Genomic DNA, 25,512 nt, shown 5'->3' with positions numbered 1-25,512 from the left:
CTAGAAGAAACTCCAGAAAGCGCTGTGGAGGATGGGGACTTACTACTTGCAGAAGTTCCAGCAAGTTTATCCCCAGTCTCCGCCATGGCAGGGAGAACATCAAGAGGGATCGGGTCAACAAAGTTCCACCCAAGCTCCTACGAAAAGGGATAAAATAGCAAGACAAGAAAAAGCTAAGCAAAAATGGATGCAGCAAGAGTACATAAAGTATCCAAACAAAGAGATAAACAACTCACAGCTGGGGGCGGGTTGTTGGCAGAGAACTCGGAGATAGCAGGAGGAATAACGCTCACTCCTTTCAGCATCTTCTGGAGACGCTCGAGTACCTCCTCATCGGTCAGCTCAAGAGCTAGGACCATGCGTGAAGGATCCTCGGCCCCAGAATACTCGAAGCCAAGGTGCTCCCGCTCTTTCAAAGGCTGAACTCGGTGACAAAGAAAACTCGAAACAATACCGAAACCGGTTAAACCCTGTTGTTTCAGCATGCTAATCCTATCAAGGAGTGGCTGGATCACTTGAATCTCAGCAGGTGAATCAAGTTTCTTGTCTCATCGGTCATTCACCACAGGACCAGATCCAGAGTGGACGATAAGGGAAGGGATCAAATTGGCAGCATAAAACCAGTCGGCACGCCAATCTTTTACAGAATCAACCAGGTCATAGTCAAAAAACTTAATCTTAAGACCCTAGCGAAACTGAATCCTGCAACCACCAAGAACGCTGGTTTCTTCACGGCGGGGTTGAGGTTTCAAACGAAAGAAGTAGCGAAAAAGAGATAGAGAAGGAGGGATTCCGAGGAAAGCTTCACAGAGATGAATGAAAACAGAAAGATGGAGAACGGCATTAGGGGTTAGATGGTTCAGACTAACCCCGAAATAACCAAGAAACTGATGAAGGAAGGAGGAAGCAGGAAGGCAAAGTCCGACGCGGACAAAGGAAACGAAGAGGACAATCTCACCAGGACCCGGAGTAGGAACCCGATGCTCGCTCGGAACTCTCCATTCAGCGATGACTTTGCTTTGGATCAAGCCATCGCTGATGAGCTTGCGCAGCTGATCTTCACTTGTTGTTGGAGCCGGCCAAACCTTATGAGCAGCCCTCATGGCCACGAACTCTTGGTTCTCGATCAAAGAAAGGGATGACTCCTCGTCCACGAAGGTCGCCTGGGACTTGCTCGCAGTTTTCTTCTTACCCATGAACTAGCGGAAGCAAAAAGGTACTGGGGAAGATGAAGCTAGATGGCGACGCTAAGGACGGCGGCGGCAATGGCAACGGTGGATGATTAAGAGCTAGGGTTTGAAGGCAAAAGAAAGGCAGTAAAGAAAAAGAGGATGAAGGGTCTATAAATAAATTTTACAGCCTTAGAAATGGCCCATCAGGCCCGTTAAAACACCGTGTGAGAACGCAACGGTCCATTTACCGACGCAGCTAAAACGATGGAGGGCACAAATTCACACAATGGTACAATCCAATGGGCAGATTTTAGACTTATCCGTCCAGTACTATGGCAGGGTTATCAGATCACTACAAGAACAACCCATCAACCAAGAAGAAACAAAGGGCTACCACGCAAGGAACAAAAGAACTCGGTTATTTAAGAAAGAACTCGGTAACCTCATGAATGACAGGGATCACAGCAGAAAAGTAAAGGACAACTCAGAAGACAAGATTTGTTCCATTACAAGCAACTTCAAAAATAGAAGATTACAAAACTTATAAGACCCAACGAACTCGGTACCACGAAAAGCAAAGTAGCAAAGAGGAACACGGACATGGCTAGGCTCTGGAACGACTACGTGTCCCAAATTGCTACTCGGAAGGACAAACCGCCATCAGCTACACTGTTTTCTTCAAAGGATGGACGCAGTGCATCCAAGGCAGAAATCGGCAGCACGACAAGACAACATGGAGCAGAGAAGGCCGGCGAGCATCTGTCTATCCAAGACTGATGTGATGCTGGATATGGTGTTGATCTGCACCGGACAGTCTCAGGACAGGCGACGAGGATCAACCCAGAACTACCAGATGAAGGAACAAAGCCCACATCATAAGACTTCCTCCAACTACCGCCACGTACATTCTGGTACAATGCTGTTGCGGGATTAGCCTACCTCTAATCCCTATCACAAGACTTCCTCCAGCTACGACAAGACACACAGGAACTACAAAATATGCCCGGGGGCTGCTCTACTTCACAAACTATCAAGTTCATGACCATGAAGGTTTCAACAGAATGTCCAATGGATGAAAATAAGCACTCCGAGACAGTATTTATAGATCAAAGGAGCGGCGCACATGGACTAGGAGTATTAACGAAATAAGCCTAACAAAGGACACAGTGAAAAGATAGGACTCAATAATAGAAGACTCAGGCGAGAAGGAACAGTACTCGAAGATGAGCATATTCGGAAGAATATACCAGCACAGTACAACCCATGAACAAAAGGCATTTACACTCAACCACCACCATACAACTACATCTGACAACAGCAGACTATCAAAGAATACGCCAAGACCTAGCATTCGAGTTCTTCCTGAACAAAATAACACGGATATACGCTCAGAGGCTGCATGCTGCGAAACTACTCGGATGGTGATTTAATCCAAGACTAAAGGGCTGCTTCAGAAAGATGCCGCAAAACTACTCAGATGATGACATAATCCAAGTCTCGGAGACTACTTCAGAACACAAATTTTCAAACAACATAAAGATTCAAGACCCTCCAACTTTTTGTTCCAAATAGCAAGAGGCTCGGGGGCTACACTCAGTGAGTGCACTTTTTCTTTAAAAAAGCGCACGTCACCAAAAGACTTCCTCAACGCAGACCACTTCAAGACATTACGACAAAAAGAACCCGGAACGAGCCATATTCGAGTTCTTTTTTATAAAACTTCAACGAACAATCAGAGCAACTTCAAGACAAGATCCTCTAGCTCCTTGTTCCAAATAGCAAGAGGCTCGGGGGCTACAACCAGATGGATGTACTTTTTCTTCAAAAAGCACTCACCACTCGAAGGTCCTAAGAAGCGCTACAAGGTTTCACTCAAGAAAGCACTCGGATGACATTTGTTCCTACTCAACAAGACTTGAAGGAGCAAAACGAGACTTTCAGAGCTCAACCATGAAGTGCTCGGGGGCTTGTCGATGCGGGACCCATAGGATACCCCACAAGGGAGAGAGAAGATCTAGTCCAACTAGGATTCTTCCCATGTAATCTTAGTAGTAGTACTATTCAGTAATCCTACTAGGAACTCTCATTATAAACCGACTAGGACTCTAGCCTCATGACTATATAAAGGAGGGCAGGGCTCCTGGGGAAGGGGATGACAGAGAACAAAACAACAATTGTACAACACAACACTTTACAATCAATCCAACGCAAAGGCTAACGCCGACTGGACATAGGGTTATTACTCGATCCACGATCGAGGGCCTGAACTAGGATAAATTGACTGTCTCTTGCGTCAACCATCGAGTTCAGCATATGCCGAAGCCCGAACATACTGCCCTGGGTACCCCATGGCAGGCTATCGGTGGTAAAACATCGACAGCGTTGCATTATTTTAAAGTCTGTAAAGCTGAGGTAGAAAATCAACTTGAGAAGAAAATCAAGCGTTTGCGGTCCGATCACGGGGGAGAATATTTCTCAAATGAATTTTCTGAGTTTTACGCGGTGCATAGAATTATTCATGAGAGGACGCCACCATACTCTCCACAGTCCAATGGGATTGCAGAGAGAAAGAACCACACTCTAACTGATTCGGTTAATGCCATGTTAGAGACTGTGGGACTATCTAAGGAATGGTGGGGTGAGGCTATATTGACAGTGTGTCATATCCTGAATAGAGTACCCACAAAGAACAAAGAAATTACACCATTCGAGGAATGGGAGAAGAAGAGATTAAATCTCTCTTACCTGCGAACTTGGGGTTGTTTGGCAAAGGTGAATGTGCCAATAAACAAAAAGCGAAAGCTTAGACCAAAGACTGTTGATTGTGTTTTTCTTGATTATGCTATTCACAGCGTGGGTTATAGATTTTAATTATAAATTCTAGTGTTCCTAAGATGGCTATTGATACAATCATGGAATCTAGAGACGCTACATTTTTTAAGAATGAATTTCTCATAAAAAATACACCTAGAACGACTAGTCATGAATTTATAATTCCCCATGAGCATGAAACTTTTACTCTGATAGAACAAATTGAGGAAACCTATATGCAAAATCCTGAGGAGGATGACACTATAGTCACTAGAAGAAGTAAGAGACAGAGGACTACAAAGTCTTTTGGTGATGACTATATTGTGTACCTTGTGGATGACACATCAACGACCATTGAAGAGACATATTCCTCTCCTGATGCTGACTTATGGAAGGAAGTAGTACGGAGTGAGATAGATTCTATTATGTCTAATGGAATTTGGGAAATAGTTGATCGTCCTTATGGGTGCAAGCTTATAGGGTGTAAATGGGTGTTTAGGAAAAATCTTAGGCCTGATGGTACTATTGAGAGGTATAAGGCAAGACTTGTGGCCAAGGATTATACTTAAAAGGACGGTGAGGATTTCTTTGATACTTATTCACCGGTTGCCCGATTGACTACAATTTGAGTTTTGCTTTCCCTGGCCGCCTCTTATGGTCTTATCGTTCATCAAATGGATGTTAAGACAGCTTTCCTAAACGGAGAGTTAGAGGAGGAGATCTATATGGATCAGCCAGATGGGTTTGTAGCAAATGGTCAAGAAGGCAAGGTGTGTAAGTTATTAAAGTCATTATATGGCCTAAAACAAGCTTCTAAGCAGTGGTATGAGAAGTTCGACAGAACTCTAACATCTGTTGGCTTTGTTGTGAATGAAGCTGACAAATGTGTGTACTATCAGTATAGTGGGGGTGGAGTTATTTTGTGCTTATATGTTGATGACATACTGATCTTTGGATCCAACCTCAAAGTAATTGAGGAGGTGAAGGAATTTTTATCTAATAATTTTGAAATGAAAGATTTGGGAGAGGCTGATGTTATTCTTAATATCAAGCTTCTGAGAGAAGGTGATGGTAGGGTAACTTTGTTACAATCCCACTATGTGAAAAAGGTGCTGAGTCACTTTGGGTTTAGTAACTGTGAACCTGCTCCTACACCTTATGACCCTAGTGTGCTATTGAGGAAAATCAGAGAATAGCAAGGGATCAATTGAGATATTCCCAAATTATTGGTTCACTCATGTATCTTGCTAGTGCAATAAGGCCTAACATCTCATTTGCTGTGAGCAAGCTGAGCCGGTTTGTGTCAAACCTGAGAGATGATCACTGGCGTGCTCTTGAGAGAGTGATGCGCTATCTAAAAGGCACTATGAGCTATGGTATTCGTTATACCGGACACCCGAAGGTGCTGGAAGGCTATTGTGATGCCAACTGGATTTATGATGCTGATGAGCTTTATGCCACTAGTGGATGTGTTTTCGCTTGGAGGTGGTGCTGTTTCCTAGAAGTCTTGCAAGCATACTATCTTAACGAAGTCTACAATGGAAGCAGCACAGCATTAGACACCGTTGGCTCTAAGGCCGAGTGGTTTCGTGATCTCCTTATGGATTTACCGGTTGTTGAAAAACCTATACCGGCTATTTCTATGAACTACGATAACCAGACCATGATTACGAAGGTTAACAGTTCTAAGGATAACATGAAGTCCACAAGGCATGTTAAGAGATGACTAAAATCTGTCAGAAAATTGAGAAACTCTAGAGTAATAGCGTTGGACTATGTTCATATGTCTAACAATCTGGCAGATCAATTCACTAAGGGTCTGTCACGCAATGTGATAGAAAGTGCATCGAGAGAGATAGGTTTGAGACCCACATGAAATTTACTATAGTGGTAACCTGTTCTATGTGATCAGAGATCCCGTGAAGTAGGATGGTGAAACAAGCTAGTAGTAAATTATGAGGAAAGATCCTTAGTAAGACTCATTTCTGATGCATATCTTTCCTTTCTATAAGACAGGTTGGTTTTTACCTTAATGTGTTCCAAGTGGCTTGCTAAAGCAAAGATGTTGTCTTACAGAATATCTTTTGAGGAACACACCTATATGAGTCAGACTGCTGGTCACAGTCTATGAGATTTGGGTGATCTCTAAATACTCATGAAAGACACTGGAGTATGACTTATATGCTTCAAATAGAGAGGATGCCTTTTACAGCTTAGTATTAGCTAAGGACTTTAGTGACATTCACCTCACACAAAATTGTCAATTCAAGGCTTAGTTCATTGTTCAGTTGTGACTGAGTGAAACTATTGCTCTAGATGGATGTTCAACTTAACAGTCTCCATCGAAACACTGATATATAAAAGAAATGTGGTTCTGAGACTACTTTGTTACAAACCCTAGAGTTTGGTGGAGATTGTTGGATATATTATGGGCTTGGCCCGTATAATATTTAATAAATCAAATAAAACTCTATGGTCCATAACATTAAGCGTTGCATGGTTTAATACCGTACGGGATTTTGACTGAACGTTTACTCAGCTTATTTGGTTGGAAATTATCCATCTTAATTGAGAAGCAGAGAAAAGGACACAGGAGTGCCACACGCACGCCGAGGTCGAGGCCGTGAGCTGTGGTCATGGCGTGGCAGGCAGGCGGGCGGCGAGCGAGCAGATGGGCGGGTGTGGCCAGGTTTTGCCACTTAATCCACATAATTACGAGAGTTTCTCTCCTTTATGGTGGAGGCGAGTTGATTGCGTCGGTTACCGTCTCTTTGTGTCTCCGTCTCCTGAGTTCCTCCACTGGCTCTCTCCCTCCCCGCCGTAGGCATAAAACAGAAAGTTCTCCGTCAGTCCATCCTTCTTCCTTCGCTTCTGAGAGACCACATCTCAGCCGCCCTTTGGCTTTCCCCGTCCCGTACCTCTGCGCGCACGGAGTGGCGGGAGAGCAGGTGCCTCCGAAACCCTCGTCCGCCTGCGAACCTTGCATGAGGTGTGCGGCGATTAGGTTTTTGGGGAGCGATTCCACGACTGCTCGTCCGACGTCTTGTTCCTGGTGATCGCTCATGGAACCCTGACGTCTTCTTCCTGGTGATCGCTGGCGGAACAACAAGGTGTCTTCTTCCTGGTGACCATTCGTGGGACTGCACTGCGAACACCTTCCTGCATCGACTGTGGTCCACGACTTCGAGCAACGCACTATGTTTGGTGCGAATGGAGCCTACGATGCCCTCGGTATGGGTTCCTCTGCTAGGTACATTCTTAACTCTGTGATTACCGTACTTTGCGTACTTACTGTATCGATCAGTATGTCATATTTGCATGTTGTAGCGTTTGTTAAAGATATACACATGCACATATATGTCGTCACGAACTTGCTGATGTTTTATTTCTAGATTAAATTGACCATGAAAATGCCTAATTATCTAACAGAAAAACATTGTAACCATTTGCGCCAATTGTTGCAAGCCTGCTGCTACTAAACCCTGCAAACCATGCTTCTGTTGGATAGCCCATGTGCAAAGCCAATAGATAACCGAATGTACCACCTGCACGGGAGAATAATATTCTTTAAAAAAAACAAATCATTTCTGCATAGCCAAAGTGACCAACAAGTAGATGCCGCCCCTAGCAGAACTAAAAATTTTAAATCCTTCCCAAGCCCCGGAGCAAACTCCCAAACATATGAGAAATACTACGAAGTTGAGGAAGGCAAGCAACATGTATGCAGCCCCAAACTACACGCGCAAAACAGCATTCAAAGAAAAGGTGCTTAATTGTCTTGTTTTTATGGCAAAAATAATATTTTTCACTGCCGTGGCATTTGCGCCTGGCTAAGGCCCCGTTTAGTTGCCAAAAAATTTTGTATAGTAACTGTCACATCGAATCTTGCGGCACATGCATGGAGTACTAAATGTAGACGAAAAAAAAACTAATTACACAGTTGGTTGAGAAATCGCGAGACGAAACTTTTGAACCTAATTAGTCCATAATTAGACACTAATTATCAAATACAAACGAAATGCTACAGTGAGCCAAAATCCAAAATTTTTTTATCTAAACGCACCCTAAGTTATCTTTTGTTAACATAACACCTGGACAACACAGAACATACGGCTCCCGCAAATTCTCTTTGCTATGGTTCCTTCTTTCAAGTTGCTACAAAGGAGCACATGGATCCTATAGAGGTGGAAACACAGGCTCTGCTGCTAGGTGCCAAGCTAGCAAGGACTCTGAATCTACAAGATGTCAATTCTCTTACAGATAATGAAGTAGCTCGTATTTAGTTGGCTGAAGTTTGGAAATCTAGCTACTGTAGCACTTTCGTTTTTATTTGACAATTAGTATTCAATCATAGACTAATTAGGCTTAAAACGTTCGTCTCGCAATTTTCCACCAAACTGTGCAATTAGTTTTTTTTATCTACATTTAATACTCCATACACGTATCACAAGATTCAATGTGATGGATACTGTAGCACTTTTTGAGAAATCTTTTTGAAACTAAACACGGGCGGCACTTTCTTTGAGGAAGGATAATGAAGTACTTGCTATAGCTACTCAAGCTGGTTCTCCACGCTTTCATCCAGGACATTGGTCCATCAGATCTACTCTTGCTCTAGTTGCAAAAACCACACAAGGAATGAAACATTCCATAATAAATATTAGACGACAGAGCAATGGAGTTGCACATAGGCTAGCAAAACAAGCAAGACTAGCTGCTATTTCCAAGTGCTTGTCTTTTCTCATGGAGTTATCGTGCATTTACCGCGTTGTTATGTGCAAATAGCACTTTAAAACTTTCGATGGGGTTTGTTCCACTCCATCATCTCTATACTATGCATTTAAAGTAGTGAAAACCTTTGCCTTTCAAAAAAAAAAATACTCCCTTCGTCCCAAGATTATGGTCGTTCTAAGGCCTTATTTAGTTGGCGAATTTTTTTGAAAAATGGTACTGTAACATTTTTGTTGTTATTTGGTAATTAGTGTCCAATCATAATCTAATTAGACTTAAAAGATTCGTCTCGTGAATTTTGTTTAAACTGTGTAATTAATTTTATTTTTTATTTATATTTAATACTTCATGCATGCGTCCAAAGATTTGATGTGACGGAGAATCTTAAAAAATTTTACAAAATTTTAGGAACTAAAACAGGCACCGAGAGTCGCACACAAACCAAGGCCCTGTTTAGTTCCCTCCCAAAATGCTAAATTTTTCAAGATTCCCCGTCACATTAAATCTTTAGACGCATACATGAAGCATTAAATATAAATAAAAAATAAAACTAATTACACAGTTTAGACGAAATCCACAAAACGAATTTTTTAAGCATAATTAAACTATGATTAGACACTAATTGTCAAACAGTATCGTTTTGCCAAAAATTTCGACATCCAAACTGGCCCCGACAAGAAAAGTCAAAATACATGCACACCTCTATGTTATCTCTCCTCTCTTCGTCGTTCCCCATTACTCGCCTCATCGAGAATCATTCTGCCGAGATCCACAACCACCGCGCGGCCACGCCCACCGTGCCGGCGCTCTGCACTCGGGGCGCTAAAATCTACGCCCGCCCTCGTCAGCAGAAGATGTGGCGGAGGGGTCGGCCTGGATGGTCCGACTGAATATGCGAGGGAGGGGCAGAGTGGAGGGACCGGCAGTGGATCCAGCGATGGAGGCCGACAAAGGCGTTGTGGAGGACAAGAGGTCGGTGGGCGTGGCCTCCTCTCGTCGGTGGAGGAGAAGAGGGAGGCATGTGTGTCCTCCACGCCGGTGGAGGAGAAGAGGAGGGCGGGCACGGCCTCCTGACCGAGGAGAAGAGAAGGGCGGGCGCAACCTCCGTGCCGGTGGAGGAGAAGAATCGGCGCCGATCTCTGTGCCGGTTGAGGAGGAGGAGCCCGGACAACCTTCGCAGCGGTGGAGGAGAAGAAGGACCCAGGCCACCTCTACACCGGTGAAGAAGGGCCCTGACGCTGGCCCTCCACGCCGTTGGAGGAGAAGAGAAGGGCCCTGACGCTGGCCCTCCACGCCGTTGGAGGAGAAGAGAAGGGCGGGCGCCATCCGCCCACGCATCGGCGGAGAAGAAGATGGGAGAGGGCGGATGATGAAAGATGAGGGAGAGATGAGACAGGTAGGCCTGCTGCTTCGATTTAGGGTAAAGTGGTGGGACCTACGCCTACGACGACAGTTTTTTTAGAACAAATTTCAATGGCGCGATGTGAAAAATCAAGGCTTCCTGTCATAATCATCGGACATACAACATATCGATAACTAACTTCATGTCAACTTGAATTATAGACTTTTATGTGCTCTTAAAAGAATTTGAAGCAGATATTTAATTGTACCAACGCATGGATATTATAAAAATTAAATCTAAGATATATCTAAGGGCGAATATTTTTGTGCTTAGAAACATGACAAAAATCTATCAAGATAGAATTTTAATTTGGCACAAGGTTAATATGCATTGTTATGTTATTACCAACGTTAGCTTATATTCTATATGTTATAGTCGTCAAAAATCAGTTATAGCTCTCAAATTTCATGAGGGAAAAATATAACATTTGATGCCTTTTTCCGTTGCAACACACGGACATGTTTGCTAGTTAGGGTAAAGTGGTGGGACCTACGCCAACGACGACAGTTTTTCTAGGACAATTTTCAAACCTCAAGAATACGGTATTTGTGGGGCAGATGGAGTACACTAAAACACGTGTTGCAGTTTTTTTTTTTTTTGAGCGAGTACACGTTTGGATGGAGATTGGGATAGTGATAGGGAAATAGATAGAGCTTGAAGGATAATATTATATCTTAATCATTCATTTTTTACGTCTCATTTCATCCTAACCGTTTATTTATTTCCCTTTCTCTGTCCTACTCCCGTGTCTCCCGTGTCCAAACGCCACCTAAACACATGTCGTTTTGGTTAACTCCGCCGTGCAGGGCCCACACACGAGTCCTGAACAGTCAGAGCAAGGCTAATAATACAGTCGGCTTGCTGACTGTAAGGTTTTTTTTTGCAGCCTTCTCTCAGCCCACTCATATAGTAGTTAGCTTTTTACAGTTAATACATGACCCACTTGTCTCTCTCACAAACTTTCTTGGTTCTTGTGTCCAAGCCAGCTGTAAGCTTACAGCCCGCTTCTCCTCTCTCTCCTCCCCTCTCTCCTCCACCTCAGCATTTAGTCGGCTTACAGCCTGCTATTATACTGGCTCTCAGCGCTACAAGAAGCCTCGAGTTACCCCGTGGCTCCACGTCTCCCCAATCCCCATTGCCCATGGCTTCACGGCACAAGCACGACCGGTTCGCCTCCTCGTCGTCTCCGCGTGGTCTCCGATTCGACGGTTGCTGTTCGCCACGCAACGCCTCGCCACGGGGCCACTTCCTCGCGGTACAGTGCCCGTCATACGCCGTCTCAATCAACTTGGCACCGCTGTTAATACCTAGATTTTTTTTTCTTTCCGAACCGGGGTTTGGTTTTCTTGGCGGGCGGTTGATTGGGGCGATTCTTCGTTTCTTGGCGGCCCTTTTTGTTTATTGTGTGTACAAATATGGCGACTTTTGCTTTCGTTGGGTCTCGGATGTGATCCGCCTTGGCCACATTTGCGCTTGCCGGCCGGGGACCCGGGTCCTGTTGGATTGGGGTTTTCTTGGCAATCTTGACATTGGCGGTTTTTCTTTTTTCTTTTTAATTGACGGTGACGGTTTCAACCGCTGCGTTCGGCGATGGCTTTAGACGGTTTAACGCGTAGCTTCATTGTGCATAGGATGTTTGTATTTGCGTGTCTGATCTTGGCGGAGTATTTTGATCGATTAGCCAGACGAGGCGACAGAAACTGGAAAAGGAGGGTAGGCATTTGCAAAGCCAAAACTGAGAGAGGGGTTGAGGGGACAAGAAAGGTGTCTATCTAGTAATAGTATTGCTTCAGGTCAAAGCAAAATGAAAAAAAGTTTTCGGCTCCTAAATTTCTGAACTTTTGCATGTAATGCAAAGAAACTATGATCGCTGAAATCTTCGTTGTTGTGATTAGATTAATGGAGGGAGTGGAGGGAATCGGCATGTGGAAATTTTATTTCAGTGCTAAGGGTTTTGCAGTAAGAAGGGATAATTGTTTTGAGTTGATTGGATATGTAAGCACGTATGGACGGTGGAGGTGTTCTCATTTGCCATATAAAAACTATTCCCACCTGGTAGGCAGGGGGGGGTTTCGAAAGAGCAGCAAGAGATTCGGTACAAGTTTTATTAGATGACGGAAACGAAAAAACAGGAAAAGAGGAGCTAAACCACGACTCTACAGACACCCAGTAATAAGTAGGTTCATGCAGCCTTGGATGCCATCTTGTGAGATGTTGCATTGTTCCCCATTTTTTTAATTTAAGTATGTAGCTATAGCATTTTGCATGTTGTATGTTCATTTGTTACTTTGAATATGGGGTTATCCAAGTTGATTGGTGCCAACCTGAGCGAATCCCACACCAGAAGCAAAGTTTTCTTTTATCTGTTACTGTCTAATTTACAGAGGTGGGTCACGTGGTGAATGATGTAGCATGGCCTGTCATGTAGATTTCAAAGGATCACACACATTTTATAATAGGTTGACAATGGTGAGACTTTGATTTGTCATGAATGTTATATTGTTATGTAGCTGGAACAAGAAAAGCAAAAATAAAATAGAGATTTATACAAAGGTATCAGTTAGTAGCTGGAACAATACTTGATGTTTACTGTCCCTTGTGCAATTTACTGACTGTGATGTTATTTTTTAACGGTATTTTTTGGTGTGATAATTAAGATTTTTTTAAGGTCAACAGGGAGGCGATCCCCACCTGGTTTTATATATTGGCCCGAAACAGCCCGTTAGAAAGTTTTACAAGTCTGAGTTTTGTACGATAATTAAGATTAGAATAGGTAAGGTGGCGAATTTTATGTAAGACAAGATTTTCTAATCTAGGGTTACATTTTGTGGTTAAGTTTGCATGAAAATAAAAATATCAACATGGATTTGCATTTATTGTATGTCAGGTAGCCTAACTCAACATTTTTAGAATGATTCCCCCCTTGATAATAGGGAAAACCATTTAGGCTGGAGACCTGATGAAGTGATGAGCAACTGAGGATGTCAGCCTTTTAGGCTGTTGTGCGCGATGGAAGACTGAGGGCCGTCAACTTTCTATTATACTTCTGGCATTTAACAATTTTCCCTGAGTTGTATATATAAAGAAAGTGGAAAATCTTATGTCTTTCTACTCTGACAAAATATTTTGTTACTTTGTTTTCTTGCTGGATGTTTTGTCATTTCAGGAATTTTGTCATTCTGAATACTCTAAATGAAAATGGGGTTTGGTTGCTTCCGATAGTGTTAACTTCTAGTGACTCCATGTAATGCTTATACAAATTTAACGAGTGATTTTCTGTGATTGATTGACATGCCCAGCAGCAGCTGCACCCGGAAGTGCATCATGGACACGGAAGACGATCACTGCCAGCAACCACTTGAGGCCTTCTGGTCTGGCCAGCTGGCCGAGGTCAAGCAGACAGCTAATTTCAAGACCCACAGCCTTCCCCTAGCAAGGATCAAGAAGATCATGAAGGCTGATGCCGACCTTCCTAAAAGGGTTGCGGGCGAGGCACCCTTGCTCTTCGCCAAGGCTTGTGAGATGTTCATCCAGGAATTGACATTGCGGGCGTGGCTTCACACTGAGGACAAGAGGAGGACACTGCAAAAGAAGGATGTCACCGCGGCGCTGGCTAGCACCGAAGTCTTTGATTTCCTGGTGGCCGACGGTTCATCAGACAAGCCAAAGGGGAACGACGTGGGATTGCCGCCTCCAACGACAGCCAACGATGATGATCCCTATGGTGACTACTACTGGGATGACTATTCGCCCCCTTGGTCCCCGGACGAGCCCCCCAGCCCGGACTTGCGCAATGTCACCTGTGATGACCCAAGATACTACACTTACATCCATGACTACTACTCTCTGTGATCATCATCGCCAGCTCCTGCTTGAACTGGTGGGCAGTGTGGTTAGGTTGCATAGTTCAGCTGTCATATTGAGCCCTGCAGGAGTACTTTTTGGTGTAGTAGTACCAACAAGCTAGTGTTGCTTAACAGCCTAGTAGCATTCTGTTTTGGTCTTTGCTTGCTGCTTGCTGCTTGCTGCTTGCTGCTTGCTGCTTGTTGCTGCTTGCTGTGTAAGGAGTATGTAGTTGGGCACGTTCCCGCCTGTACATCAGTTATCTAAAAATGGGAGACATGTCACATGTATGGACATGTAGCTAACAAGTGTTATTTTGGATATCACCATTGCCTCCAAGATTTATTTTCGGTCGACATATTGGTGTTTCAATTTGTCTTTCAAATCAATGAAATTGTGATACAATGAAAAAAAAAATTTAAAAAAAAGCATACTCGAACCATGTAACCATATCATTTCATATGAATAATCTCGTGTACTCCCTCCATCGTGTTCATTTTTACTAAGCGAATTAAAAAAAAATTAAAAAGATTTAGGGATTCATGTACTTTGACCATTAATTTCTCTTATCTCTTAATATATATGTATAGTTGCTATAAAATCGATGTATAATATTAAAAGGCCTACAAAAAAACGTGTGTGAATCCAAATAACAGAAAACAGTAATGGACATCCAAAGGGGAAAAAATGGTTAGTGCAATATTCCCTAACAAAAAATATAAATAAAATAAAAGAGTGGTGCCATTTAGCTTTGGCTCAACCTGTCGCCATTCAATGTGCAGCTTGTAGGTGGTGGTGTTGGTGCATATATTCGTTTTAATAAAAGATAAAATGACTGTCCACTCCTTGTTGTCCTTGACAATACAAGAACCAAGTTGCACGGTTTCATTGAGGTCGTACAATTCTGCTGCTTTGAAAATTGAGGGAAAAGAGAGGTAGCACTCTCGTCCCCAACCTCCCAAAATTCATCTGTCACCATAACAAATTGTTCGTCAACAAAAACATGCATGATGCCATTGCTATGGATTCTACAGCCTGCTCGCATGTTTAGCCAGTTGTACATTTTCCGCCACCAGTTCACTTTGTTCTCCTCAAGAACTTTTGAGTAAGATCTTTGAGCGCTTGCCTCGAGCTAAGCACAACTGGGTCTTCGCTCGCAGGAAGATCATCAATGGCTGCCGCAGCCAGTTTTGCGTGTTCAGCAGCCAGTAACCTCGTCCTCTCGATTCCTTGACTTTTCTGAAGGTATTTGAGGACCTATAAGTGTATAAAATGAGCACGTCTGAGACCACACTAGCCAAGATATGAACATTTCACAACCCAAATTGTTGGCGCATTTTTACCAGAAAGAAGGAAAAAGGTACACTTTCAATACAAACCACATCAACATTTGAAGGGTCATCAAATCCCTGTTCGACAATCTCGCGGAGTTGGGGGAACTCTTCCATCGCAAACAGTATGGGAGCCGTCACAATTCCCTGTCCATACATAATTCCTTGCATGTTAACATATAAAAAAAAAGTAAAATGGTATCTAGAGATACTGGAGCAATTAATTGTATTACTTGATTGATATCAGAAAAGGAAGCTTTGCCTAGTGAAGCTGATGTGCCTGTGAAATCGAGGATGTCATCAATCAACTGATATGCTATACCCTGGCAGAGATTTATAGAGCATGGATCATCCTAGCGGTTCATGGTACGCAAGAAAGGCAACAGATTCTGGGTAAGGAAACATACAACATACCAAGTGTCTGCCATACTGATAAGCAAGATCTTGTACTTCTGTTGTTTGCCCAGAGAGAACTGCAACAGCTTTGCAGCTGTTTGAAATCAACGCAGCTGTCTTGTAGTATGTTTTCTGCAAATAATAATCCATGCTGTACAAGCATTCATGAACAGGTGTCAAATTAAGTAATAAAAGATTAGAAGTGTTGGGTTGTCATATAGTTGATTATTATAGTTTGGTGAATCCATCGACCATTCTTACTTTCCCTTTTCCAATTCCTTCAATCTAGAACTAGGTTAAATTTTAGTTGATGCTCATCTATTATGGCGATGGGTACAATTATTAGTGAAGATCCTTTGTCTTAATGAAAAAGTAACACCAGTACATATCCAATACAGACAGGTAAACAGCTACTTACACACAGATCAGAAACAAAAAAAAGATGAAGAGCTTATAATTGATTGACCGTAGCAACACATTCTTGTATTCTACAGAACTAATATGATACGGTGACACCATCACACCCGCACCCCACATTACACCTCAACCTTATCAAAGTTGATGAGCACTGTATTTCATTAGTAAAAACTGCACTCGAGAATAGCTTGATACTAGGAAGTGAGAAATGAATTGGATATCTACCTGCAGCGTTGCGCTGGGGTTATTGTCAATTGCATAAGCTCACCAGTTACAAGATTATTTACAGCAGTTGCTAGTAATGATACAACCTGCAGTGGGCAAAAGTAGGTGTCTAGATGTTATGAACCTGTGAAGATACAGAGTGGAAAGTAACTGATAAAATCTGACGTTGTAGAGATGGATAAAGATGCAAAGTGTCATGGCACATCACATGCTGATAAAAATTGGTTATGTTTTCTCTGTGCGGCAATTCATGAGAATCCCCACTCATTTATTACCAACATTGTCATTTGTCAATAAATTTGAACTAGAATAGTTTTTTGGCATAAAAATAAAGAATAAACATCACACCTCAGTATTGTCAAGAGCCACAGCAGCAGAAAATGCCCTGAAAAGTAGAAAATCACCAGCCAAAACTGCAAGCTGCAAAAAAGTATCAGCTTTACTATTTTTTTTAGTGGTATGGCAGATATGACAAAAATATAGAGTTGATTTACATTTGCAAAGTTTACAGCATGGCTTGGAGACAATCTTTACTTATGAGATGAGGATGTGCTGAAAAACAAATCTCTTAATATGATTCATGCACCAAACCAGGGCATTTCATTGGGCCACGTCGCCTACTTCTCACTCAACCGTCAGATCTCAAACGAACGTCACCAAACGCTTCATCATGGCTTGTACAGGAGTCCGGTACATTCGTGAAGTCTCTAGAAAGTCCCGGCCAGAAGAGAAAGCTTTCGTCGCCGGACGGGCGCAGCCGCTGGCGTCCGTGGTCGTGCGGGCACAAGCCGCCTCCACTCGAACCGAGGCGCAGCGCGGGTGCGCGCGTGCCCGGGGCAGGCTTTAACGCCGCCGTGTCGCCGCCGGCCGCTCCTCCCTTGGCCGGAATCGGCAGTGCCAAGCGTGTGCTCTGCTCTGCTCTCATTCCTTTCATGGGGACTAAGGAGGAGGAAACCTCGTAGGAGCGCGGGGCTGCGGCACGACGAAGCACGGCCCGCGCATGGCCGGTGGCGCAGGTCCACGAGGCTTCGGACAGGCAGGGTAGCCACGAGGACGGGCGGCGGCGCGGGGAGCTGTGGCACGGCGGCGCAGCCCTCCGTCGTGTGCCCACAGACCACCTGACCCTTCAATCATGGCCAACGGAGACTGATTGGGTTGTACCCAAAATCTGGCCGCCGCCACAATGTGCTTCGCCACCGGTGGCTACGACGACCTCCGGGTCCCGGACCCGGCCAGGCGTGTGTGAGCTCCTGTGTTGCCTAGACACCGCCCCACGCACGTGCGCTCAGCACGCCGCCCGGCGCCGGGCCGAGCACGGCTGAGCCACGGCCGCCGTGTGCTCTACTCTGTTGCTAGCTTGATGATGATGTCAACATGACATCATGACTTGTCATATACCCCCTTTTCCCTTTGGAAATAAAACCCTATGAGTCACGGCGTCACCCATGTGAACTTGCTCGAAGCCACCGCCTCCCCCACAGGCCACAGCACAGGCATCCAGCCAGGCAATGACCCACAGACCATGCAGTGATGGTGTCTTTACGAAATGGTCACCACTGCTAATCTGCTGCTACCTTGATTGACCATAGGAGATGGAAATGGAGATGAGTAGATGACCTGCTGCTGCTGTAGAGCTGCTGAGCCTGAGCGTTGGTGAGGGAAGAAGGTAGAGAAAGATGACGAAAGGAGTTTCCTGCTGCTACTATCCTTGCGCTGGATAGAAGAGGACTACCTGTTGCTGATGCTTGCTGGATGGATAGGAGACAGAGGAACTACTGCTCGGCACAGCAGTTCTCTCAACGCAACATGATGCTGGGGATAATTTGATCCAATAATTTTGATTACTGAGAATTTTACTTATAAAGTATGGAATAAACATGTATCATCTGCAACAAATAAATACATATCCTACTACACTCGTAAAACGATAAAAAAGGGCGTACCTAGTGCAGAGAACTCCCGCTCTGTTCATCAACGCTGCAAGCAGCCCGCCCACACTGGCTATTCGCGGCAAGGCCGCGAGCATTTCTAGTATAACCATTATTTACTTTAACAGGCATGAAACTGAATACTGGGATTCGCATTAAATAAGAGATTGTTGACATTTTGTTTTTTGAGTAACTATAAAAAGATAAAATAAAGTACTTTAGATGGGGCTACTGAAAAGCAACTGATTGATTTGTACATGTTAAATAAAACAGCTACCTTCAAAATGGTAATCCTTCATATTTTCACTTTTTACAGAACAATTACCAAACTACTCTGTATTTGCCTGTTTTAAATAGACAAGTTAGCTATACAGAAATTATCATATTACCTTCTTTCCCACTGTGAAGTTCAATGAGTCCATGCCACGCCTAGTATCAGCATTATCCAAAACATCGTCATGGATAAGGTTTGATATCTAAGATGCAAGACAGAAGACGAATCATTGTAATAAATAATTCTGAATAGAGTGTTAAATGCAAGGAGGTTCAGATGTGTACATGAATCATTTCAGTTATCTCAGCAACACGCATATGCCTTGCACGAGGCTTATTCTCTAAGCCAACAATTGGGTCACTCATGTCTGTGCTTATAGCTGAAGCCATCAATAGCAGAACCTGAAACATCAATGATCAAGAACTTACTAAAAAGGGCGTACCCAGTGCAGAGAGCTCCCGCTCTGTGCAGGGTCTGGGGAAGGGTGTCAGTGGCAAGCCTTACCCTTGCCTGTGCAATGCGAGGAGACCGCGACTCAAACCCGGGACCTTCCGGTCACAGGCGGTAAGACTCTACCGCTTGCACCAGACCCGCCCTTCGATCAAGAACTTAAAGGGCGTACCCAGTGCAGAGAGCTCTCGCTCTGTGCGGGGTCTGGGGAAGGGTGTCAATGGCAAGCCTTACCCTCGCCTGTGCAATGCGAGGAGACTGCGACTCGAACCCAGGACCTTCCAGTCAAAGGCGGTAAGACTCTACTGCTTGCACCAGGCCAACTTAGTGCCCGCAAAAAAAATGATCAAGAACTTACAATGACAAAAAGAAATAAGTAATTGTATAATTCGCTTGAACTAGAAAATTGTATGCCATGTCATAGTATAATGGCAAAATATTCAATAATAACACTCCAAAGTCTGGTCTTACAGTAGGGCACGTTCGTTTCCCTTCAGCTCCAGCTCTAAAGAAGTATCCAGCTGTTGATGTCAATTCGGGTATCTGTAGTCACAGTGGATCTATTAAGTTCCATGAGTAGAGTAGTTCACACAAAAGCTTAAAAATTTGAGAAAAGGATAGCATTGTACTTATACAGTATTTCAAGATTATAGTATCATAGGTTTTAGGAGAAGACTACAATTGGATTATGCACCTCAGCAACCACCATTGAGCGTAATCGATCTGTGACTTCAGACACTTCATCTTTAATCAGCGCAAAGGGGTCTGGCAGCTCCTACTACACAGAAAAAAAAGAATGATACATTAATAAATCAGAATTATGATGAATATTAACCAATTGCCTTTTGTGGTTTCCAAACTTTACATGATTGAAACAAGCGCGACATCAATATGTAGGCATAAGCATAATACATATCAAGTTGTTTCTTAATAATTAATGCGAGCTCAATACGAACAATATCTATAATTCAAGCTCAAGAAGAATAAAAACAGTCAACATGGCACTGTGACACAGTGAGAGAAGAGTCCATCTCTACCTTTGCTTTTGAGCCTCCTTCACTGAAAGCATTGTCACTTGCGCTGTGAAAATAACGTGAACTCCAAATAACTCTGTCCCAATAGCACATATTCTGTGAAGCAAGAAGCCAAGAAGATAATGTCGAAGCATCATATATAGTGAATCTGTGATGAGGGAAACATCATATTTGCATGCATACATGTGGTTTAATTTGACTGAGCAATTCAAGGGCATTGTTGAGATAACCAGTTTCTACAGTATGGCTGTGCAGTGTGTGGGAATGGATTTCCTCTTTTGTAATCTATATCAAAGAAATGAAAAATATTTGAAAGGCCTATGTCTGCCGATATTATTTCAAACAGCTTACCCCTGGCAGCTAAACTGCTTAATTATCACTGGGGGGGTGGGGGGGGGGGGGGGGAGTCTGATGCATTGCTTTGGTGCAGAAGCAGAAGGAATGTAGGCTGCACAAAGGATACTGAAAAGTGCTAACTTGGAAGAATAATCCAACAGCTAAACCGCTTACCCTGACAAATCAGTGATAGCATCAAATTAACTAAACGATAATTCATATCTAAAATGCTTCTTCCAAGAAATGTGATCATCAACTACTTTACAAGTATGGCACGGTGAAGTAACAGCGATTTGCCAAAAGCAGCTTCTGTTAGTGAAGCCGATAAATTCACCAATCTACAATGCCAATTCTAAACTATGGAACAGCACTTGTCAGGCCAGGCCCCCATTTGGCAGTTGGCACAAGTATCACTGCAACGACTCTACATGCCTTTGCAATTGAGTAGTCAGCTCAGGGTCTGTTTTACTGGATTTAAACTTTAAGCTGTGGTGTACATTTCAGGACCTGATACAACTCTGCACGGTGGAGAGGTAAAATGGCAACGCGGTTAGCCGGTTATGTAGGCTTGGTTGTAGATAAAGATTAGGCATTTTAGTAAACATATCCCTCGAAAACGCAGATCCAGATTTGCTCTCCCTTTCTGTTATTGGACAGCAGCGTATCGACGTGACACAGGAAAAACTTTTGCCAGATAGCAGAGACTGAAAAAGGAAGAGTATGCACAAATGTTGGTTTCAGATGCGGCGACTAGGTCTCAAACTCTCACCTTTGGTGACTGAGCAACGGAAGAAGCGGCAGAGGCTGAGCGCCGGAGCCCAGCGAGGAGGATGCGCCCTGGGAGCATCACGGCCAGCCGCAATCGCCGCTCGCCGGGGAGGCCGCCTGAACACCGTTGCCACTTGCCACCGAGCTGTGTTGCGCTTGCGCAGCCGCAGCGCCCCCAGCCTCAACCGCACTCCTTTTTCTACTCTGGATTCTGGCGATCTCTCATGAGTCATGACGCAGTTAATTTTAACAAGAACTGATTAGGATTTTATATATTTTTCTTTTACAAACAGTGTGGAATAGGAGTATTAAAGTACGGACAGTAGTACAGCCTGACTTTATAGAAAACGCCTAAATTTTACAATTGACTTATTCGATCTCTAGATTACTCAAGATTTTTTTAGAAAAAAATATAAGCTAAGAGCAGCTCCAGTGTACGTGAGAATTGAACCATAGTGATCGAAAATCGAACCGAGCATGTTGTGGCTATCAAACCATAAGTGTCAGATATAAAATCGTATTTTGCAGACGCTTCGAACCAAGTTGGATAGAAAAAAAAAAGTTTACTCTCAGTAGCAAAGCAGTACAAGGTAGTAGTTGCAGATTCATATAGCAAAATGAAGAGCTGACGCGTGGAGAGATGGCCCTTAAATCGATGCTCACATATAGTGAAGTTGGAACATTCTAACGCATCACGGTTTGTGTGTGTAAATCGATGCTTACATAGTGAAAGTTGGAACATTCTGACGCATTATTGTTTGTGCGGAACAAAATCGATTTCACACTGTAGGTCCCTAAGAGGTATAAACTATATTGTAATAGGATTTTGTTGTAAAATGAAAGGCTATGTTTGGCTGATACATGAGCCGGCTGATAAACCGGCTGAAACTGTTTTATTGTGAAAGAAAAATACTGTAGATTCTAACTAATAAGTCAGCTGATAAGTTCAAGTGAACAGGCCCAAATGAAGTTGTTTAAAATGGTAGCAGGGGAAAGTATTGTTTGAAATGTTAATGGTGAAGGTCAAAAACAAAAATTCTTTGACACTAGAATAAAAGCAATCTATCGTGACACAAAATTCAAGCATCCATACAAACCGATATGCTAAAAATGCTACCTCAATCAAATGCCAATATGCTATAAGGGGGGCCAATATACACATCCAAGATTCAAGGGGGTTGTGACGTGGGGAGGTCTTTGGCCGTCATTTCTATGTTAACACCTTACTTAAGTCTCATTATTCTCTTTATTAAATGACTTTTTACATTTTGTGGGAGAAAAAATAGATTGAATGGTTGTGCCCAATGATGCTCTCTCTAATTCTACATGTACGTTGTTTAATAGAGTAACACATGCTCTAATATAACCATTTAACTGCAGCTTTAGTTATTCGTTTTACATGAGTGGAAATTATTTATACTATGGATGTAGTTTCCATGATAAATATGGAAGCGTCAACTATGACTTGTAAACTACACCACTTTTCATTTAGCCATGTTCAGAGTAAATAAAACTTTGACCAAATAAAATCCTCAAATGACTTATATTTGAAATCAAAGGTAGTAGTAAGTTTTAGTCTATCTAAGAGAGGGAGAGCGATCAAACTGTATATTGAATATACATCTCGAGCCCTCTTAATCTTAAACTTAATTCCCCTACATCACCATATAGCTCATCCTAACAAAACTCCTAGAGACCCACTTGGCTTGTAAAAATAGGATGCCTTGGTAAAATTCCAGGATGAGAATTTCACACATATTAGACCCTTACTATAAATAGTCCCTCTATCCGCAAAAGAAGGCAATTCTTGTTTTTCGATGAGTCAGAAAGTTTAAAATTTAAATAAATTTATATATATATAAGTACTAATATTCATGATACAAATAAGTATCAATACATTAGTTATATAATATGTTTTTATAATAAATTTATTTGGAGACACAAATGCTAATACTGTTTGCTATAAAATTCGTCAAACTTAAGTTAGTTTGACTAGCACTAATAAATTCTTTTGTGGATGGGGGAGTAATAAGCATATATGTAAATGAAAAACCAATGCATCAGCCTCAACCTCAATGGAAAATCTGCTAGCGTTCGTGCAAACTGAAACATTGAACCAGGATTTGGGCCAGCACACAGGGGCTTGTTCTCATGTTAATTTAGTTCTCTTCGGACCCGGATCTTGCCGTTAACAAACTACGACGTGTTTGTTACAGGTCGGATTACGACGTCGTCTATCTCTAATCCGTTCAAGTTACCAAAATACTACTATAAGTAGTCTTTGATTGATTTGGCCAGATTGTTTTGTTAGTTTGTTACACTAATGTCGTGTTGGCCTCTAGTCGCCAACACCATGGCCGCCGCCGCCATGTTCTCCCAGCTGTCCGACAGGTTCGCCAAGTTTGTCTGCGGAGTTTCGTCGTCTCCGACGACGACGCCAGACGATGACGACCGCCGCAGCCACAGGGCTGAGCTGCGTTCCTTTCTCCTGCTCTCCCCGTCGTCCCCCGAAAGACGGCCTCGGCGGTCGTCCTCCTCATCGCCGTCCGTCTCCGTCCGGACGGAGGCGCCGGTGGACGATGACGCCGCCGCCACCGATGCCACGGCGGCGTCTCGAGCCGAGGCGAGCACGGACCATGGCGGTCACGACGAGGAGGAGGAGGAGACGTCGTCGGCGACGCTCCCGTGCCTCGCGTTCGCGTCGGAGCACGGGTACAGGGTCTTCTCCCTCGCCCACATGCGCATGCTCGACGTGCGGCCAATGCCTCCGGTGCCCGGGCGCCGGCTCGTGGCGTCTCCGTACGGCGGGACGTTGCTGGCCACGGACGTGTGCTACAGGCACCCGTGCCACCTCGCCGACCCCTTCACCGGCTCGCGCGCGCCGCTGCCGGACCTGCCCATCCCGTTCTCGGAGAAGGAGCCCGTGGACTGCCACCGCGACGAGCCGCGCCCCCCGCGCTGCGCGCGCGTCACCGACGACGGGCTCGCGTGGGACTGGTCCCCGCGCGGCGTCATGGTAGCCCGCGGCGACACGGCCTTCTTCTGCCAGCACGGCGGCGAGCGGTGGACGCTGGTGCACCGGTCGCGGCTCGGCTCGCACATGACCGTGAACTACCGCGGCGGGCTCTTCTTCGTCCTCGAGCGGCGCACGCTGGAAACCACAGTCATCGACGCCCGCACGCTGCGAGCCCGCGCGAGGATTCCCGCGCCGCCGGGCTTGGACTTGGCCGACGTCGACGGCGCCTACCTGGCGCCCTCGGCCGACGACGCGATCCTCCTGGTGCGCCGCGCCGGAGACAGCCGCGGCGTGCTCTTCACCGAGGCGTACCGCGCGCGGCACAGGGGCAGCCGGAGGCCGCCGAAGTGGAGGCCGGTGCACGACATCGGTGACCGCGCGGTGTTCGTCGACGGCGCGCACGGGTTCACAGTCACCGCCGACCCGGCGGGGGCCAGGGCAAACCGCGTGTACGTGATCCTGGCCCACGGGGTGACGCACCCGTGCGGGCGCCTGGCCGTCGCGTACGACGTCGGCTTCTCCGACCTTGTGAGGCCGGAGCGCATGGGGCGGATGAAGCTAAACGCCGGCGAGGTTGAGAGGATGTGGGGCCAGCCGCACTGGATCATACCTAGACCTAGGGATGGATCGGATCATCGTCAAGGATCCATTAACTAATATAGTACTGTTTATTATAGGTAGTTACATTAGTTTACATACCAGTACATTGTGCGCGCCCTTACATATACAGAGTGTAAAGTTTTGGGTGTCACATCGGGTGTTATACGGGAACGTCGCATGCAGTGTTCAGATACTAATAAAAAAACAAATTGCAGAATCCGTCAGTAAATCACGAGACAAATTTATTAAGCTTAATTAATCCGGCATTAGCACATATGTTACTGTAGCATCGCATTGTTAAATCATGAACTAATTAGACTTAAAAGATTCGTCTCGTAAATTAATCGCAAATTGTACAATTAGTTATTTTTTTAGTCTATATTTAATAGTCTGTTTGAAGAAGTAACTAAACAAGGCCTTACGCAGAAATGCATCCATTGACCTGAGTGTACATATCTCTAGGACCCTGGGTGAAGCGCTGGTAAGTCTGGTTGGGTGAAGCATCGTAGGAATACTGTTAAGAGCTGGTGTGCTTGTACTTGTAGACACGATTAGAATTTATGAACACACAAAACATACGTAAGCATACCAATTCATGCATAACCGTGAATAGTTTAGCACTTCACGTTGCTTATCCTGGCAGCCACTGGTCTTACATAAGCTGCCGTAGGCTGTACAAATGGCCTAAAGTCTGGACACAAATGTTCGGCTTACCCTATATTCGACTTGTTCGGCTTCTTTTTTCAGCCGGAACAGTGTTTTTTCTCTCACAACAATT

General features: G+C 44.3%; 3 protein-coding genes across 8 annotated transcripts; 2 read left to right on the top strand and 1 right to left on the bottom strand.

Moving 5' to 3' along the window:
• Positions 1–9,354: 9,354 nt before the first annotated feature.
• Positions 9,355–14,315, top strand: LOC136500222 (nuclear transcription factor Y subunit C-4-like). 4 transcript variants are annotated; one of them, XM_066495594.1, is made up of 2 exons: positions 9,355–10,110; positions 13,419–14,315. In XM_066495594.1, exon 2 carries the CDS (start codon positions 13,441–13,443, stop codon positions 13,966–13,968), a length of 528 nt encoding a protein of 175 aa, XP_066351691.1. In that variant the 5' UTR covers positions 9,355–10,110; positions 13,419–13,440; the 3' UTR covers positions 13,969–14,315. The 4 variants fall into 4 exon arrangements, with proteins under 4 accessions (XP_066351691.1, XP_066351690.1, XP_066351692.1 ...); XM_066495593.1 differs by having other exon boundaries at positions 13,416–14,315; XM_066495595.1 differs by lacking the exon at positions 9,355–10,110 and adding an exon at positions 10,130–11,371.
• Positions 14,316–14,752: 437 nt separating this feature from the next.
• On the bottom strand, positions 14,753–21,338 carry LOC136500221 (solanesyl-diphosphate synthase 1, mitochondrial-like). Of its 3 annotated transcripts, none has more exons than XM_066495589.1 (12): positions 21,120–21,338; positions 20,018–20,110; positions 19,675–19,755; positions 19,452–19,523; positions 18,815–18,931; positions 18,646–18,732; positions 16,677–16,748; positions 16,329–16,414; positions 15,705–15,837; positions 15,524–15,613; positions 15,303–15,437; positions 14,753–15,216 (listed from the first exon to the last, which is right to left on the bottom strand). In XM_066495589.1, the coding sequence occupies exons 1-12, from the start codon at positions 21,195–21,197 to the stop codon at positions 15,037–15,039; spliced, it is 1,224 nt and encodes a 407-aa protein (XP_066351686.1). In that variant the 5' UTR covers positions 21,198–21,338; the 3' UTR covers positions 14,753–15,036. The 3 variants fall into 3 exon arrangements, with proteins under 3 accessions (XP_066351686.1, XP_066351687.1, XP_066351689.1); XM_066495590.1 differs by having other exon boundaries at positions 15,339–15,437; XM_066495592.1 differs by having other exon boundaries at positions 19,675–19,758; positions 21,120–21,166.
• Positions 21,339–23,471: 2,133 nt separating this feature from the next.
• On the top strand, positions 23,472–24,791 carry LOC136499632 (uncharacterized). The gene has a single exon (XM_066495217.1). It carries the CDS (start codon positions 23,472–23,474, stop codon positions 24,789–24,791), a length of 1,320 nt encoding a protein of 439 aa, XP_066351314.1.
• The last annotated feature ends 721 nt before the right edge of the window (positions 24,792–25,512 follow it).

Source organism: Miscanthus floridulus, chromosome 13 (assembly GCF_019320115.1).
Source record: "Miscanthus floridulus cultivar M001 chromosome 13, ASM1932011v1, whole genome shotgun sequence".
Classification (NCBI taxonomy): domain Eukaryota; kingdom Viridiplantae; phylum Streptophyta; class Magnoliopsida; order Poales; family Poaceae; genus Miscanthus; species Miscanthus floridulus.
Note: the sequence above shows the minus strand (reverse complement) of the source record. Positions and strands in the feature narration are given on the sequence as shown.